General features: G+C 41.1%; 1 protein-coding gene across 1 annotated transcript in view; it reads left to right on the forward strand.

The window, feature by feature from the left end:
• ptpn9a (protein tyrosine phosphatase non-receptor type 9a) overlaps positions 1 to 15,772 on the forward strand; it is a 35,415-nt gene that overhangs the window by 12,893 nt on the left and 6,750 nt on the right. The window contains exons 3-7 of the mRNA XM_033635781.2: positions 4,530 to 4,619; positions 8,821 to 8,945; positions 10,544 to 10,649; positions 13,050 to 13,160; positions 13,583 to 13,899. Coding sequence (XP_033491672.1) covers positions 4,530 to 4,619; positions 8,821 to 8,945; positions 10,544 to 10,649; positions 13,050 to 13,160; positions 13,583 to 13,899 — 749 coding nt within the window. The remainder of the gene's footprint in view (positions 1 to 4,529; positions 4,620 to 8,820; positions 8,946 to 10,543; positions 10,650 to 13,049; positions 13,161 to 13,582; positions 13,900 to 15,772) is intronic.

Raw genomic sequence — 15,772 nt, forward strand, 5'->3', positions numbered from 1 at the left:
TTGTCAAGCTTCCCATAGACTTACAATACAACAGGCTAAAGTTAAAAACTCCTCCACCACGGGGCCTGAAGCAGTTTTGCTGTAAGCCATGCTGGTTGTTGCTGTTGTCATTATGTCAACAAGTCGGAGTATTGCCACGATAACAATATGTTTTTTTTTTGTTTGTTTGTTTGTTTTGTTTTGTTTTGTTTTTAATGAGAAGAAAAAATTAAATTCAGCTGTTTTTCAAAAAACATGGCTGCTTACATTAAAGCACCGACAAGTTTTGATCCTGAGGTCTTTATGAGGGTGCTAAAGGGTGGATGGGAGTCATTTATTCTTCCCATCTGTCTTCAAGAGCACCTGCATTTTTTTCTTGAGTCTCATATGATAAAGACAGTCCTCGAGCACACCAATACCTTGTTCTCCAAAGTAGGATTTTTTTTTTTTAATCTTATTAAAAATGATACCCCTGTTATCGTGAACAATATGATATGGCACACCCCTGTTATCGTGAACAATATGATATGGCACACCCCTGTTTCTCAGCTCAGCTTAAGGTCATGAGGGGAGCCCTCTGTGACAGTGATGTTAACGACATAACCTTTCAACAGGTTCCACCAAAGTTACCAAACACCCAAAGCTGCTTGCTTTAACATCATTGGCCAGTTAGAAAAGCTACAACAGAGCCAGAGGAGTCAAATGTCATTATGTGGAGATAATAGTTTTAGATGAGATGCTGACTCATCTCAAACTGTGTGTTTATTGGAACTCAGGTTATTTTGGTGAAAATATTTTCCACCTTACTGTGGAACCTTTAATTTAAGAATCTTTCTATCTCGTCAGTCTGAACACTTTTTCTGTTTCAACGTTATCGTAAGAATATACACCCACATTGGAACAATCTTATCTCATTATACTGATCATCAGCCATTATTTCCACAGAATCAGTCCTTTTACAGTTTATTAACCTCTATTTGGATGATTATGACACAACGCAGGGTCTGAAACGAGTCGCGTTTGACACATAACTGCAATTTATCACCTTTGTCATTACTTCAGATGGAAAGAAATAACTGATGACATGTTTTAAAGGACAGTGAATAAAATCAGAACAACATGCAGAAGTATTAAAAAGGCCCAGAGGTAGAAAGGTGGAGGTCATGTAGAGCTTCTTCACCACACCCACAGAGCAGCGCAGTAACACAAGGCCCTTTTTTCATTGAACAAATGTCTTCAGAAGCCCAAGCCAAGGGAGAGATCGCCTAAACAGATGCACCAAAAACCTGGGGCCAAACACACACACACACACACTGAATTATATACTGGGGGGATATTTCAAGACGCAGCATGCAGGCTTACTCAGCTTTCCAGAGAGCTTTGAGCTTATCACGAAATAAGTGTTGCGTTGTCGTCAGAAAAGCTTATTTAGTTGGTACAGCTGAGGTTATGAGTTATGAGGTTAGATTAAATGAGGACCATAAAGTTTTACAGGGAAGGGTGTGTTGCATGCAAACAGTGTTAAACACAGTGACAGAATATGTCTAATGTATGTGTGATAAGTCAGACAAAAAGTTGGAATTCTAGTGCTTGTTTTTTGGGATATTTTGAGCTTTCTGTGAAGCTAAAGAGGTGAACAGCAGCTCTCTATTGACCAAAGTTCCTACTTTGTTTGCTCTTAACCAGGAAGAACAGTAAACTGAAAGTGGACCAAGTTTAAAACAGGCACTACCTATAGCTGCCAGCTGTGTATCTATAAGTATCAGCTATAGGCGACGTTAAGAGGCTGCCTGACTGTGTGCCACAGCGCAGCAGAGAAAATGTGTCTCTTCACTACATATCACTGAAATAGCAGTTGGTGACCTTGGTGATATTATTACCATCAAACCGGAAAATGATGATCAAGATGAAACCTCCAGGGCAGCGCCGGCGGATCAGACTGCAGGTCTCATTTACTTTATGACCTGAAAATAACATCTAGATAATAACATAATCAAGGCCTTCTCCTCCGAGCCACGTAATAACTACCAGGGAGTCGAGGATAATGTCTTATTTTCTCCCCTAAATGGTCTATACTGTTGTAAATTTCATCTCGGCCAAATCTGAACATGCAAAATGGGGTTTATCTGCTCAAATCTGCTCTGGTTTATCCACCGCAGCAAACGGAAAGTTCACAGACGTCTCTCGCAGACTCTAATTACCTGAATAGCTCCAAGACGTGGCAGGATTTTTACCACCTACCTTTTAGTAACGACGCTTCAATCACCAAGGTGGGTTTTTTATTTCTGCAACGAATAGTTGGCCCGCATGAACACGACTCATTTGTGAATGCCTCGACTGTGACTTTGAGAGGGATTAGTCTCCCCCCTGCCACGCCACAGTTCATTTAACTCGGTTTAATGCTGCGTCAGCGCCAGGACAGAGGCTGGGGACAAGTAATTTGTCAGAACAAACTAAGAGGGAAAGTTTCCAGTGAAGTGTTTGTTTGGTCGAGGGGGGATGTACAAACAGGCCGGGCTGGCATTCAGACTAATGTGGCTGGTTGTGTGAGTCGGACCTGGCATAAAAAAAGAGTGTTTTTTGTATTTCACCATGTATTGAAACTGCTGCACGAGTAGTTTTAGCCCAGACCTGCTGTATTTTAATGAATCAAAGCACTCAGATTAAGTGGAACATTTCCAAAAAAGTAACTTGTCATTTGAGTGAAGTTTCAGTGATGCAGTAACTTGTCGTCATCGTCAGGTTGACAGGTAGAGATTCCAGAGAGGCAGTCTAGCACATAATCCACCATAACACCACAATATGTCATTTTTTAGCTGCAACCAGCAACCCTTGAGCTCACTCTGATGGTCCGGTGGTTGGTTTGTTGTTTGCGCGGCCACAGTCAGTTGGCAAAAAGGGGCAATGTGTTGATGCATGCGTGTACTTGATCGCAGCAATTGCGAATTCTTGCTTGTTACACTTTAGTTTTTGTACAGGTGAAACAAGCAACGTATAACATGTTGATTAATGTACTTTAGAGGGGCTGGTCGGTAGATTTCCTTGGTTCTAGGTCCCATTTTTAACTTGTCTACTTGTCAAACATTTGCCTTTGTTTCAGTGTCATCAATCATTCTCTAGACATGTCAGGTACACATCTTACAGTCAGGTCTTCCTGAAGAGCTTACATTACTCAGAATATGGCTGCCCTCCAGCGTAATATATCCATTATGTTTTTTAAACTGCTGATATCTTCACATGGTAGTCTTTCTTTCATATTTGTCTCCAATTACCAATAACACATGATTGATTTAAAAAAAACAACAACTTTAAAAACATGGAATAAGACAGCCACAGTTTCCATCATGTCCTCTCTATCAAATAAAAAAGCCTTCATGAAAATCAAACTCTCTATTAAAGAGACAGTTCACCCCAAAACAAAAAAAATACAAATTGTTCCTCTTACCTGTAGTGCTATTCATCAGTTTAGATTATTTTGGTGTGAGTTGCTGAGTGTTGGTGATATCAGCTGTAGAGATGTCTGCCTTCTCTCCAATTTAATGGAGCTAGATGGCACTCAGCTTGTGGTGCTGCAAGTGCCAATACATTTGAAAAACTCAACAGCAATGTCTCTTTCCAGAAATCATGACCTGGTTACTCAAGATAATCAAGAGACCTTGTTGTGAGCAGTTTCATGTAGGAACTATTTTCTTTCTTCCACACTGCATCCACCAACCACATCCCTGTGCAGAAGGAAGCATGTACTAGCTTATGTAGCACCTCTGAGCTAGCTAACATCACAGCTCAGCCCAGGAGGACACCATTAATGTTTACATCTCGCACTGACAGGAGCACAAGCCTCTTGTCCTTGAGTATATGCACTCTGTCGTGGTGATGCAATCAGTGGGTGTAGTTCGATAGAAAGAGTCATGAATTCTGGAAAGAGACATTGCTGTTGAGTTTTTCAAATGTGTTTGTTTTTTTGGCGCTTTGAGCACCACAAGCCGAGTGCCATCTAGTTCTATTATATTGGAGAGAAGGCAGACATCTCTACAGCTGATATCGACAACACTTGGCTACTCACACTAAAACAATCTAGACTGATAAACAGCACTACAGGTAAGAGGAGAAATATGTATATTTTATTTTGAGGTGAGTCAGTCCTTTAAAATTAGTGTTAGTGAAACTATGGGGAAATTATTTTGGGTTTTATGACTTCTCTTTCAGGTAGATCATCCTTTATTTATTACTAGTTATTGCTGAGGTTTATTTGTATGCTCCGTCATCATAGTTCAGGGCCCGCATTATTTAAAAGCCAGAAACGGTAAATACAACGGTAAATGGAAATGACACCTCCCATGCTCGGCCCTCAGAATGAATTCAAGAAACTCCCACACACCCTACTCAGGGGGTGGAAAAAGGAATGGAAACTTTGCCGAGAGGGATCCTCCTGGCAGGAAAGTCAGGCGGGTACTTCTCCATTGTTCACAAAGAGCAGTTCACCTCAAAGTGACGGCCTGTTATAGTTCCTCCGCAGCCTGACTTCACCTGCTGTGATCTGTTCTCTTCAGGAAACACGTCTGAAAGAAGGAATCGTCAGACTTCAGCCTCAGGAAGAACCTCTGCGCTCGGAGCTGCTCAGTGGAAAATTCACTGTGTTGGTAAGAGTCATTTAAATCTCCTCTAGAGTTGGCATTTCTTAGATGGAAAAATCCAGCGTGATGTCATATAGAGAACAATTAAAGGATAAGGCAGGAGATATTCTGTAAATTCTTTATTATAAACAAGTCAAATGAAAAGACCAAAACCAGCCCTGAATCAATCCTGCGTACAAGTACTGTCTGTGTATTCAAAGCTTATTCTTCTGTCCCATAGTCCTCCATTTCACACAGGAACACACTTTTGAGGACGGGTTAGTCTGCATTAGTAAGATGCCCAGTATACATAATGCCGGACCCTCAATGAGGTCTGTTTTCAGTATAATGATAGTACATTTCACACCGTTTCACAATCATGAAACATATGGACCAATGAGCTCTTTTCTTTGCATCTCCAACAGCTATCATCCCCTAAGTCCCAGCCTTGACATTTTCTATTATCATTATTCTTTTAAAAAATGGGGAGACAATAACAATAATGACACTAATTCCTAAAACAAATACAACAAAAGACAAAAGACAGTTGGCTTTTAAAAGAGAATACTGTTGTAGTAGGTCGTAGTTAATGTGGAAGAGAATTCCAGACAGTAAGAGCATAGTGACTAAAAGCACCGTGAGCTGATTGAGAGTTGATTTTAGGTGCAATGAGTCGACCCTTATTTGATGATCTCAGGGATTGTGAGCAAGAGGCCGTGTGTCGCAAACTGCGGTTAAAAACCCCAACTGAGTTGCACATTCTGAATGTGCAGTATACATGACCAAAGAATGCCTCCAAATCATGAAACATATTGGCATTTCCCTCATGTCTTAATCGGGAAAAAGCCTATTTCAGAATAGCTAAATGGAAATATGCTGTTTACGTGAGCCGTATTAAATTTGGAAAATTAGTGTGCATGTAAACCTAGTCGCTGTCTTGGTGTCATGTATGCTTACTAGAGCAACTGGTGCAGTCACAGGCTCCAGAATTTTCCGTAGTTATCGCCTCAAGGTCCACACAGCTTCATCTATTCAATGTTATACTTGTGTTTGGTCATGTCGTCCAGTTCGTTTGCTGTCTCTGTCAAGTAGCTGTCTGTTAGTCAGTCACTCCACAGCAGGAAACAGCACTTCAAAATAAAAGCGCTGTGCCAGAAATTTGCTGTACTTCAAAGTAAAGTGTGTTTTTTTACAAAGTTAACACGTTTGCATGTCACTTGTGGTCCATTCAGAATGAGTCCATGACCCACTTATGGACCGTGACCCACCAGTTGGGAACCACTGCACTAAAGCACCAAATGTGTATTAATTCGCAGTTTGAAATAGTCCCCAACAGACGCACTTTTAACTGTTTTGAGTAATGTTTGCTCAAAGCTATAGCACCCAGCTGTTTTAGGAAATTATATGATTACATATAATAATAAAATTGAAGCTGTGTACTCATGACCTGTTTTTATAGGTTTACATCCTCAGTAGAAAGCAGTGGGCCTGTGTCAAAGGTGGGGGAATCAGAAAGTATCGAGACAGGCAGTGTTGGTTTTGGTGTTTTCTAGTGCTGTACCCAGATATTCGGATATTCGAATATTCGTTTCTATGGGTAGGTATTCGTTATGAAAATTTGGTATTCGAGATTCGTTTTTTTATTTACTTTTTTTTTTTTTTTTTTTTGGTGCTAAATGTAGCCTTTTTGTTGTTGGTAAATGTAGGTTATCAATAAAAATCAAAACTTTTAAATTCCATTGTTAAAAATGTGAAAATATAGTATCGCCTACCAACTGAGCTTCTGCGCACGGCAGGCTTGAGCGCATCCGTCTGAGGCTGTGGATCAATGCCAAGTTTTACCACTTTATCACTATTCCCTCTAACTTGTAGCTGTTTTTTCATTATCTTTTGAATTTAATATGAATTATGGAACTGTTTTTGTCAACGTTTGTTTCCCCCATTTTGTACAATAAATGATTGTTTAAAGTTTCAACAAGTTTCTTTTGGAGTGCGTGACACAAGTGTGTTTTGAAAATGACCGCGGACTGTCACCTGCTCAACGCATCAGTACCTTCGGATGCCATGACAGTAATAGATTATAGATTAATAGACTCTAATAATAATGTCAAAATATCATTTACAGACCGATTTAACAGACGATCACTGCTGCACGACCCGCAGGTCCATTTGCGGGTCCCGCGGGTTACGGGTCGACCCGCGCATCACTACTCAGCTCAGTCTATAAAGGCTGTACACAACAGTAAGGCTATAGACATTATATTCTATTCAGGCCGGCAGAACCAGCAGCGCATCGGCTCTACAGTGCACAGCACTGCTGATTAACCATTTTATTGCAGCACAGAGTATCTGCCAGCAACCAGTTACTTGCAGAGGCTTCCTACAACTTGTTTCAATGGTTCCGATTTAATCAGAAGACAAATTAAACAGGGTGACTAGCCAACGTGAAAATCAAAAGAAAGCATAGAATAATGTACTGAAGGAGACTGTTGTGCTATCACATTTTTTTTTTGTGGTTTGAGAGCAAAGATCCGGTCGCCGCTGTGCAAAACTCCGCAATACAATTAGGGTCCAAAAAAGCCCCCAGAGGAGTGCTTCGCAAGGAGTCTTTGAAAGGAGCCGAGCCTGGCGTAAAACCGGAGAGAGCAGGCAGCACAGCCACAGCTGTTGCTTATCACATTTTCTTTTGCTGTTGTTTAAATAACATTGTTGCTGTGCTTTTGGTCTTCAGTACAGTTCAGTCAAACTTTATTTATGTCGCACTTTTCATACAAAGAGAATGCAACACATTCACAAAGTGCTTCACAAAATATATAAACCAATGAAAGGATCTTAAAATAAGAGGCAGATGTTGTTATTGCATGTAATGTGTGTAATGTCACTCCAACTGGAAATGAAAATTAGGACAGTTTATGAGGTATGGGAGCTCGGACAGAATGATAGAGGATGAAACATGCTTCAGTTCTGTACTGTCTCTGACAAAGCAAACAGAAAAGCTCCCTTTTCAACATGTTAAGTTTGTTGAGTTGTCTCACTTTGGATGTTTTTCCTCCTCCCTCTGTGTCACCTTTCAGAAATCTAAGTTCCTCTGGACTTGTCAAGGAAGTAGCTTGGCTTTAGGATCAATAAATCAATAACTCACACCTCAAAGGATCCCAACCTGCTAATGTAATGAGCTCACTTTTCATTCACAAGGTTTTAGGGTTCAAACTCTGAATGCAGGCTTCTATAATGAGGACTTAAGAGGTCCTTTAAGGGTGCAAGTTATTGACCGACTGATGTGCCAAGTGGATTTCCTTTGCCAGATAAATTTAGCCCTTTGTCAGCCAAATCACAACCATAAAAGATGCCCCCCCCTCCCTCCAGCATGCACACACACACTCCTGCGTTTCCCTTCTTCCTTCCCCATTGACGTGCCACAGTGGCATTGATGCTGCACATCCTCTTGTCTGACGTCGGAGGTCTCCAGCCTCAGCAGCGAGCTTCATATCCTGCCTGAGGTATTTTTAGCCCCCGTACCCGAGAACACAGGCTTATTTGCTTACAAAGGACGGTTCCGTGGTATCTTAGGTCAGCGGCTTCATTCAAGTGAAGAGTTTCTGGCTCTCCTGACAACCAGCAGCCTGAACACCCTTATCAAACCTGAGAACACCCCTCAGGTTTGATATGAGAAATATGTTTCATTTTCCTCTCAGGGTGAAAACAGAGCTGTAAGACCTGCAGCATCATTACTGGAGAATTGTTCCTCCTGTTGAATTGTTGACAGCCCTTTTTGGCAGCCTGCCAGTAACCAGCATATGAACTTAAGTGCCCCCCTGTGGTCATTGTTCATCCTTCATTTTTTGCAGAGCTTCCATTTGGTTGTCTCGTTGTCACACTTAAAACTAACCCCAGTAAACAAGTGGCTAAAAGTACCACATGATTTCTATTTAAAAAAAAAAACACTTCACAGTCAATCCACTGGTAACACTTTCTTCCCAGAAATCATAACTCATGCAACTAAGGAGAAATTCAATGGTAGGTAGTGGAGATGCAGAAAAATAAACCCTTCAGAAGACAAAATAAAAGCTGTAGTTTCTTGTTCTTAATAGAAACATGGAGCTCAGTGTTAGCTACCTTGCTCAAGGGATACACAGAGGGGAATTTATCCAGTGTGAATAGTGAAAAGGGGGTAAACGTGTCACACTAGGCTGAATGCTGATATAAGTTGTGGTGTTTTGTATTCCAGAGTGTACGGGATCCTTCGGGGGCCTCCATCGCCTTGTACACAGCCAAACTTCACCACCCAAACAAGACAGGCAACCATGTGGTGCTTCAGGCCCTCTTCTACCTCCTGGATCGGGCCGTGGAAAGGTGAGGACTGGTTTTAGGATGATTCCCTGAATATAAGAGAAGTTTAACAAGAGACCTACTGTTTTTAAATTATGAGCCTGATGTTATCTGTCCAGCTTTAGCTTTGGAATCTGATGCAAGATTTTACTTTAACTAGAAACCGTACCAAATATATCACCCAATTAAGCTCCAAGTGGGTCAGTTTCCCTTGAGGGAATCCTGAGCATGTAATATTTAATTTGAATATTTAAAGACAGCTTTCTCTATTGTGACTTCCACTGTATTTGAAATTATGAGTGTTAATTCAACGTTCTGTCTATTTGAGGTGTCAGGGGAGGAAAAACGTGCACGTACCTTCATAAGTTAGCTGTTACTTGACCTGTTTGTTACAAAATCCAAAACATTTACAGAGAAGTCTTAAAGAAGTCTCATTATTTTTCCACCTTGACCCTATTTCCTCTTGTTTTATATCTAAGTAACTCATGGGAACATCATTTTGTTAAATTGGTCTCGTATTGAGTGACAGCAGCAGGGATACAGGCTGCAGTGTAACCACTTGGGGCATGTTCGCACCCCTAATTTACATCCACTGACTGCCACTGACAGGCTCAATGCTTATGCTCTAAGTGTCTGACAGCATTATGGAAAGGATCCATGCAGAGACAGACCTTTTGTTAAAGGGTAAGATCCTTTTTGTTTGACAAGAAAAACGGACCCAAAATCACTGTCACTAAACTTACTAGACTCCTTTTAAATAAACAATAATTTCAGCGAGTATAGAGAAAGAATATTGTCACACCTAACAGAGGGAATTAAGGGTTTATTTCGGCCAAACCAGAGTTGATGATTGTTGGAACAGTGAAAAGACAAACTAAGATGTACTGAAACTTTCGTCCATCATTAAAATTTTCAGAACAGGTTCTATTTCCTGTGTTTTTCACATCCGTCTGAGCCTTTAGAGATGTTTGACCAAGAATCAGTGAATAAAATATGGCAGCGGGACACAGCGGCGACAAGACAGAGGAATAGGGTGCACAGAATCATTTCATAACTCTGATAGCTCACGTTCAACAGGTCAGATAGTAATATTCAGGTGGATGATAATAATGAGGAAGAGGATGTGGACCACATAGAATGGGTAACTCCAGTGGAGAGAGGCAAAGGAGGAGATGTGTCTTTTAATTTTGTCACGTATTGTGAATGTTTGCACCAAATTGAACAATACAACACATCAGAATCAGTGTGCAAGGTTTCTGTGCCTTTACTGTTTATTTGAATGGCGTCTGCTGGGTTTGAGATAGCGATTTCAGGGCTGTTTCTGGTTTAACTAAGGACTTTACCCTTTAACAAAAAGGTCTGTCTCTGTAGGGATCTTTCCACAGGTTTTCAGACACTTCCAGTTACAATCTGAGTCTGTCAGTGGATATAAATTGATGGTGCAAGTACGCTCCAAATGATTACATTGCAGCCTGTTTCAAAGCTCCTCTCTGCAGCAGTCTCACTCAATACCACTTTCAAAAAATGTTTTCCTTATCAGTAACTTAGATACACAAACACAGGAAAACAGGGTCCATGTTGGAAAATACGGAGCTTACCTTTAAAATTCTGTTTGCCCATAGCTTTGAGACCCAGAGGAATGGCTTGGTGTTCATCTACGACATGGCGGGCTCCAACTACACAAACTTTGAGCTGGACCTGAGCAAGAAGATCCTCAACCTGCTCAAGGTTAACTTTACAGTGCTGCATTTTACACAGACACATACATGTGTTAATACACGTACAGAAAAAGCCAAACAAAGGAAATGAGATGCTTAACCCTGAGAAACGGTGTAATATTGTAGTGTAATATTCACAAGAACAGATGCAGATTTACTGTAAACACTCCCACATACAGTGGTGGAAAAAAGTTTTCGGACACCCTTAAAATTTTACACAATCTCAAATATTATCATGAAATATTTGTGGAAAAATATTTTTTGTGTTTCAAAAGGTGTGGCTGCATTAGACAGATACAAACAAATACAAATTATATTTTTTTGTTTATTGTTTACAAGAAAAACTAACAAAACTAAATTCTTGACAGTTTCAATATGTCAGTTCTCAACATTGTCGGTATCAAAGTCAACAAATAACAGAGAATGTGTTCAAAACTGAACAAAAAATAAATAAACCATCACATCATCAAATTAATATTTAGTAGTCCTGCCATTGGCACGTAGTAGAGCTCTAATCCTGGCTGGCATGTCCCCCACGAGCCTTTCACACTGAGGGGTAATCTTGTCCCATTCTTCTTGAATTACTGCTTTTAATTCTTCTAAATTCTTTGGTTTATGCTTTGAAACAGACCTTTTGATAATCCACCACAGATTTTCAATGGGGCTCATGTCCAGGGATTGAGCTGGCCACTCTATGACCTGGATACTGTGCTCCTGCAGCCAAGTTCTACTGGCCTTGGATGTGTGGCAAGGGGCATTATCTTGTTGAAACATCCAGTTTTTACCTCGACAAACAGTGCACGCGCAGAAGGGAGCATGTGGGTTTCGAGAATGGTACAATACTTGGTAGAGTTCAATGTGCCATCACAGACAGTGAGATGACCAACACCAGCAGCACTCATGCATCCCCAAACCATGATACTGCCTCCACCATGCTTGACAGTAGGTACTGTACATGCTGGAGATAATGCTTCGCCTGGCCTTCTGCGTACCCTCACATTAGTAGGAGGAAGATAAAGCTGGAAACTGGACTCATCTGACCACAAAATCTTCTTCCAATTCCTGGCTGTCCAGTTCTTGTGTGCCTGGGCCCAACGACGCCGGGCTAACCTCTGTCTCTCATTGATCAGGGGCTTCTTGATAGCCTTGTAGGACCTTAAGCCATGATCTAAAAGTCGGCCACGTACAGTGCGGGTGGAACACTGGACACCAGTTTGGTTTGACCACTGCTGCTGAAGCTCCTGTGATGTCATTCGGCGATTTTGCCTGCACATGCGGATCAGGATGCGGTCATTTCTTGCTGAAGAAACCCTTGGACGCCCAGATCTTGGTTTGTCTTCCAAGCTGTTGGTTCGTCTGTATTTCTGCAGAGTGTATCCAACTGCTGAAGGACTGCATCTGCACTTTCTGGCTATCTGGCGGCAGCTGTACCATTCCTGGCTGAGAATCTTTATCTTCAGGCGTGTTTCCTGCGTTAGGTTCCTTGTTTTAGCCATTTTTGTGTCTGAAGAACTTTCAAATGTGCTGGCTTTATGTAGACACGAAGCTTGGCAACAAAAATTGTGTCTTTTAATAAAAAGAACGACCTTCATCACTGGTACCAAAATGACCCAATACTCAAAATTTCTTATGTATTTTTATGGAACCAATCAATTTTAAGTTTTTAATGGCTTTTTTAGGATTTATTTAGTATTTTGGCTGTGACTGTACTAAAAGAAATTGCACTTGAAGACCTAAGAGTGGTTCTTAATGCAATATTTCACAAATGCATGGGGTGTCCGAAAACTTTTTTCCACCACTGTATATTGGAAGAAAATGTGTTGAATTTTCTGCTGTTGTTGAAAGTGATTCACTCCTTTCCAGGGCCAGGTTAATACATAACTGTTGAGTTATGTCCTTCTTCCTGTGAAGAAGCATAATGATTAAAAGGAGGTTGGCATCATCACAGGATTTAGTGCTCGTCCAAAGGGCAAGATGAATGGCTCAGCGACTGAGATGACAAGCATAAGAATTATTTAATCCATGCACCTTGGCTGTGTAATACTCAGATGAAGGCATACTTGCAGGTACCTGCCAAAATAAGCACCACTCTGTGTGATTTGTGCTTTAAGGATCTTGTAGTATGTCATCTGGAGTCAATAGCACAGACACTTATGTAGCCACATCAGCATCAGCGGCATGTATTTGTGCCCACATATTGATCTAAACATTGACTGTAGTCGTAGAGCTGTGCTCAGTTAGTGTAAACAGCAGTGCCACAATATAATGTGAATGATAAATGAAAGAGGGTGAGCTTCTGTGAGTGTGCTGTCCAAGTCCAAGTGTTACGAGGATAAGATGAGCACATGATTATCATGACTTTTAAAGAAGAATGAAATCCCATTGAAGTTGTGCTGTCTTTCTCCACCAGGGGGCGTTCCCTGCCAGGCTGAAGAAGGTGTTGATTGTCGGGGCTCCTGTTTGGTTTCGAGTGCCCTACAATCTGCTCAGCCTGCTTCTCAAGGAGAAACTTAGGGAGAGGGTAAATAAAAGTTTTCTGATACTTTCTCCATGTTCATGATGATTCTTTTAAGAGGATTGGGAAAATTCTGTTTAGTTTATGTGGAGTGGTATTGAGCAGGCACTTCAGTGTCATTGATTGTTGCAGGTGATCATTTGATTAGGGGCTTCTCTCTAACCACTAATTCTCCCTGCTGCCTCATATATCACCGGATGTTAATGCTTGTATCGCAGGAGTCGATCACCCTGCCACATCACTGTCCCTGAAGAATTTCATTAGTATGGATTTTTTTACAGTCACCTGATGCTCTACTGTAAATTGTGTTTCAGTTTTATTCCTGCAATCAAAAATAAATAAAAAAAAAAAAGTAGTTTCAGCCCTCCGTTAAAGGATACCAGAGGTGTTTAAATGTTTATGATGTGAATTTTCTCTCCTGACTCCAGGTCCAGATGGTGAAAATGGCCGAACTCCGCCAGCACCTCCCCAGGGACTGTCTCCCCCAGCACCTCGGCGGCCTGCTGCCTCTGGAGTCGTACAGCTGGAACCAGCAGCTGCTGGCGGGCCAGAATGGCCGGGTGGACCCAGTGGACGAACTGGTGGGCATCCCTGTGGAGGACTCTTCCATCCACGTCCCCGGACCTGAGTCCATGCGTCCACAGGAGCTGCTGGTACACCTTGGCAGGCTTCAGCGCTCAGGCATCCATCAAGAGTATGAGGAGGTCCGCAAAGAACCGCCGCCCGGAACCTTCCACTGTGCACAGTGAGTTTACTGCAGCATAGTATACTGTGTATATACACATAAATATCTGCTTTAGGGTTAACATTTGAAGCATCTTTACATTGCAAACATGGGATCATTACAACAACAAAACAAGGGATTAATTCACAATGTTCAAACTTACTATTTTCTCTAAAAGAAATCCATTAGATTGCTTTTTCCCCCAGACACATTTTTACACAAGGAACAATTTCAGTTACACTCTAAAACGATTGTCCTACATAGGCTACTTGTTTTTATTGTACAAAATGTTATTTTGTTCTAAGTTCACAACACTAATAGAAGCAGACAAACTGATACTCAGTATTTTAAAGTGAAAGAGTAAATTGACGGAACCGGTGGACTCTAGTGTTGTCTTCGCTGTGTCGATATGAAGAGGCTCAGACCGTGAATATCTTTGGAGGAGATCTCCGTTTATTCCTGACATCTCTGACAGCAAGAGGTAAAAACAAAACCCTCGGTCAATTACAACCATTGAACTCAAGACCCTACACAAGTTAAGTGACACAGGAATATATTAGCATATAATACAATACGTTTAATCTGAAAAATGAACTTAGAAACAGTTTAACAGCACTAAAACATGGGAAATACTACGAGAGCAATGTCACTTACCTCTCCCATGGAGCACAACAGTAGAAGGGGAGAGGTAAGGCAGGAGACACCCCTTTTATAGGTGGGGTACCCCCAAAGGTGAAAGTAGGGGTACAGAACGTATCAAATGTTCCACAAATTGACAATGGAGGCCTAAGCTTGTCACGATATAACGACTGAAACAAATTTTGTGTAATTATAATACTTAATATTACAAATGTAGATTTGACTTTGTCACACATATTACTGCTGTTTATTTAACCCTGTTACATACAGACAGAAGATTAATCAGTAACTTATTTTATAATGAATAACTTCAGTAATTTGTCAAGTGCAAAATGCTAACAACTTGATGGGTTCAGCTTTTCAAATGTGATGATTTTATTTCTGTATTTCTCATGTATGAGAAAGTAAATTGAACATATTTTGATTTTGACCTGTTGACTGTATAAAACAAGCAATTTGAATATGCCGCCTTGGGCTTTGGGAAATTATAGAGGACAAAAATTATTCAAACCCGGGACATCAGGTTCACTATTTGTAGACTTTCAATTGAGCACCGTCAATTTAAGTCCACTTAAAGTGCTTGTTTTTGCCACTGACAGGCTCAGATTGTTATTATAAGTATCCAACAACATTATGGAAAAAACTCTACAGAGTCTACAGCCTTGCTTTTGGACCCACTCCTGAGAAGGTCCATCTGCGGTGCAGCTTGGTGTGGCACAGCGCGTCTAGACTGACAATGGAAACACAAATCGGTGCGGCATAGCTTTACTCGGCGTGGCCACGAGTGACAATGGAAAAAGGGTATAACTCTCGAACATTTCCATCGTTGTTTTCTTGCAACAAGTCACCTCTTGCGAGATTTTAGAACGGGACTTTGGCTCGAGTGAGACTGGGTTATGCACAAAATCAAACAGACCAGCGAAAGGTCTGGACAAACACTTAATCTCTTTTTAGGGCCCTTTCCATAATGTTGTCAGACACTTATAACGACGATCTGAGCCTGTCAGTGGCAAAAACAAGCTTTTAGTAGACCTCCATTGATGATGCCAAATGCCTCGAGTGATCACACTGCAGTCTGTTTGACCGCTGCAGTTGCAGCAGTCTCTCTCAATACTGGACCAGTTTCAAAAATTGTTGTCTGCATGAGTCCGTTAGACCCAAAAACGTGAATCAAACAGTGCAGAATGAAAAATACTGAGGTTTCCTTTTCAGCATTGGTGGAATCTGGCTGCCGCATTAAGCGTCACTCATAATC

Source organism: Epinephelus lanceolatus, chromosome 5, assembly GCF_041903045.1.
Source record: "Epinephelus lanceolatus isolate andai-2023 chromosome 5, ASM4190304v1, whole genome shotgun sequence".
NCBI lineage: Eukaryota > Metazoa > Chordata > Actinopteri > Perciformes > Serranidae > Epinephelus > Epinephelus lanceolatus.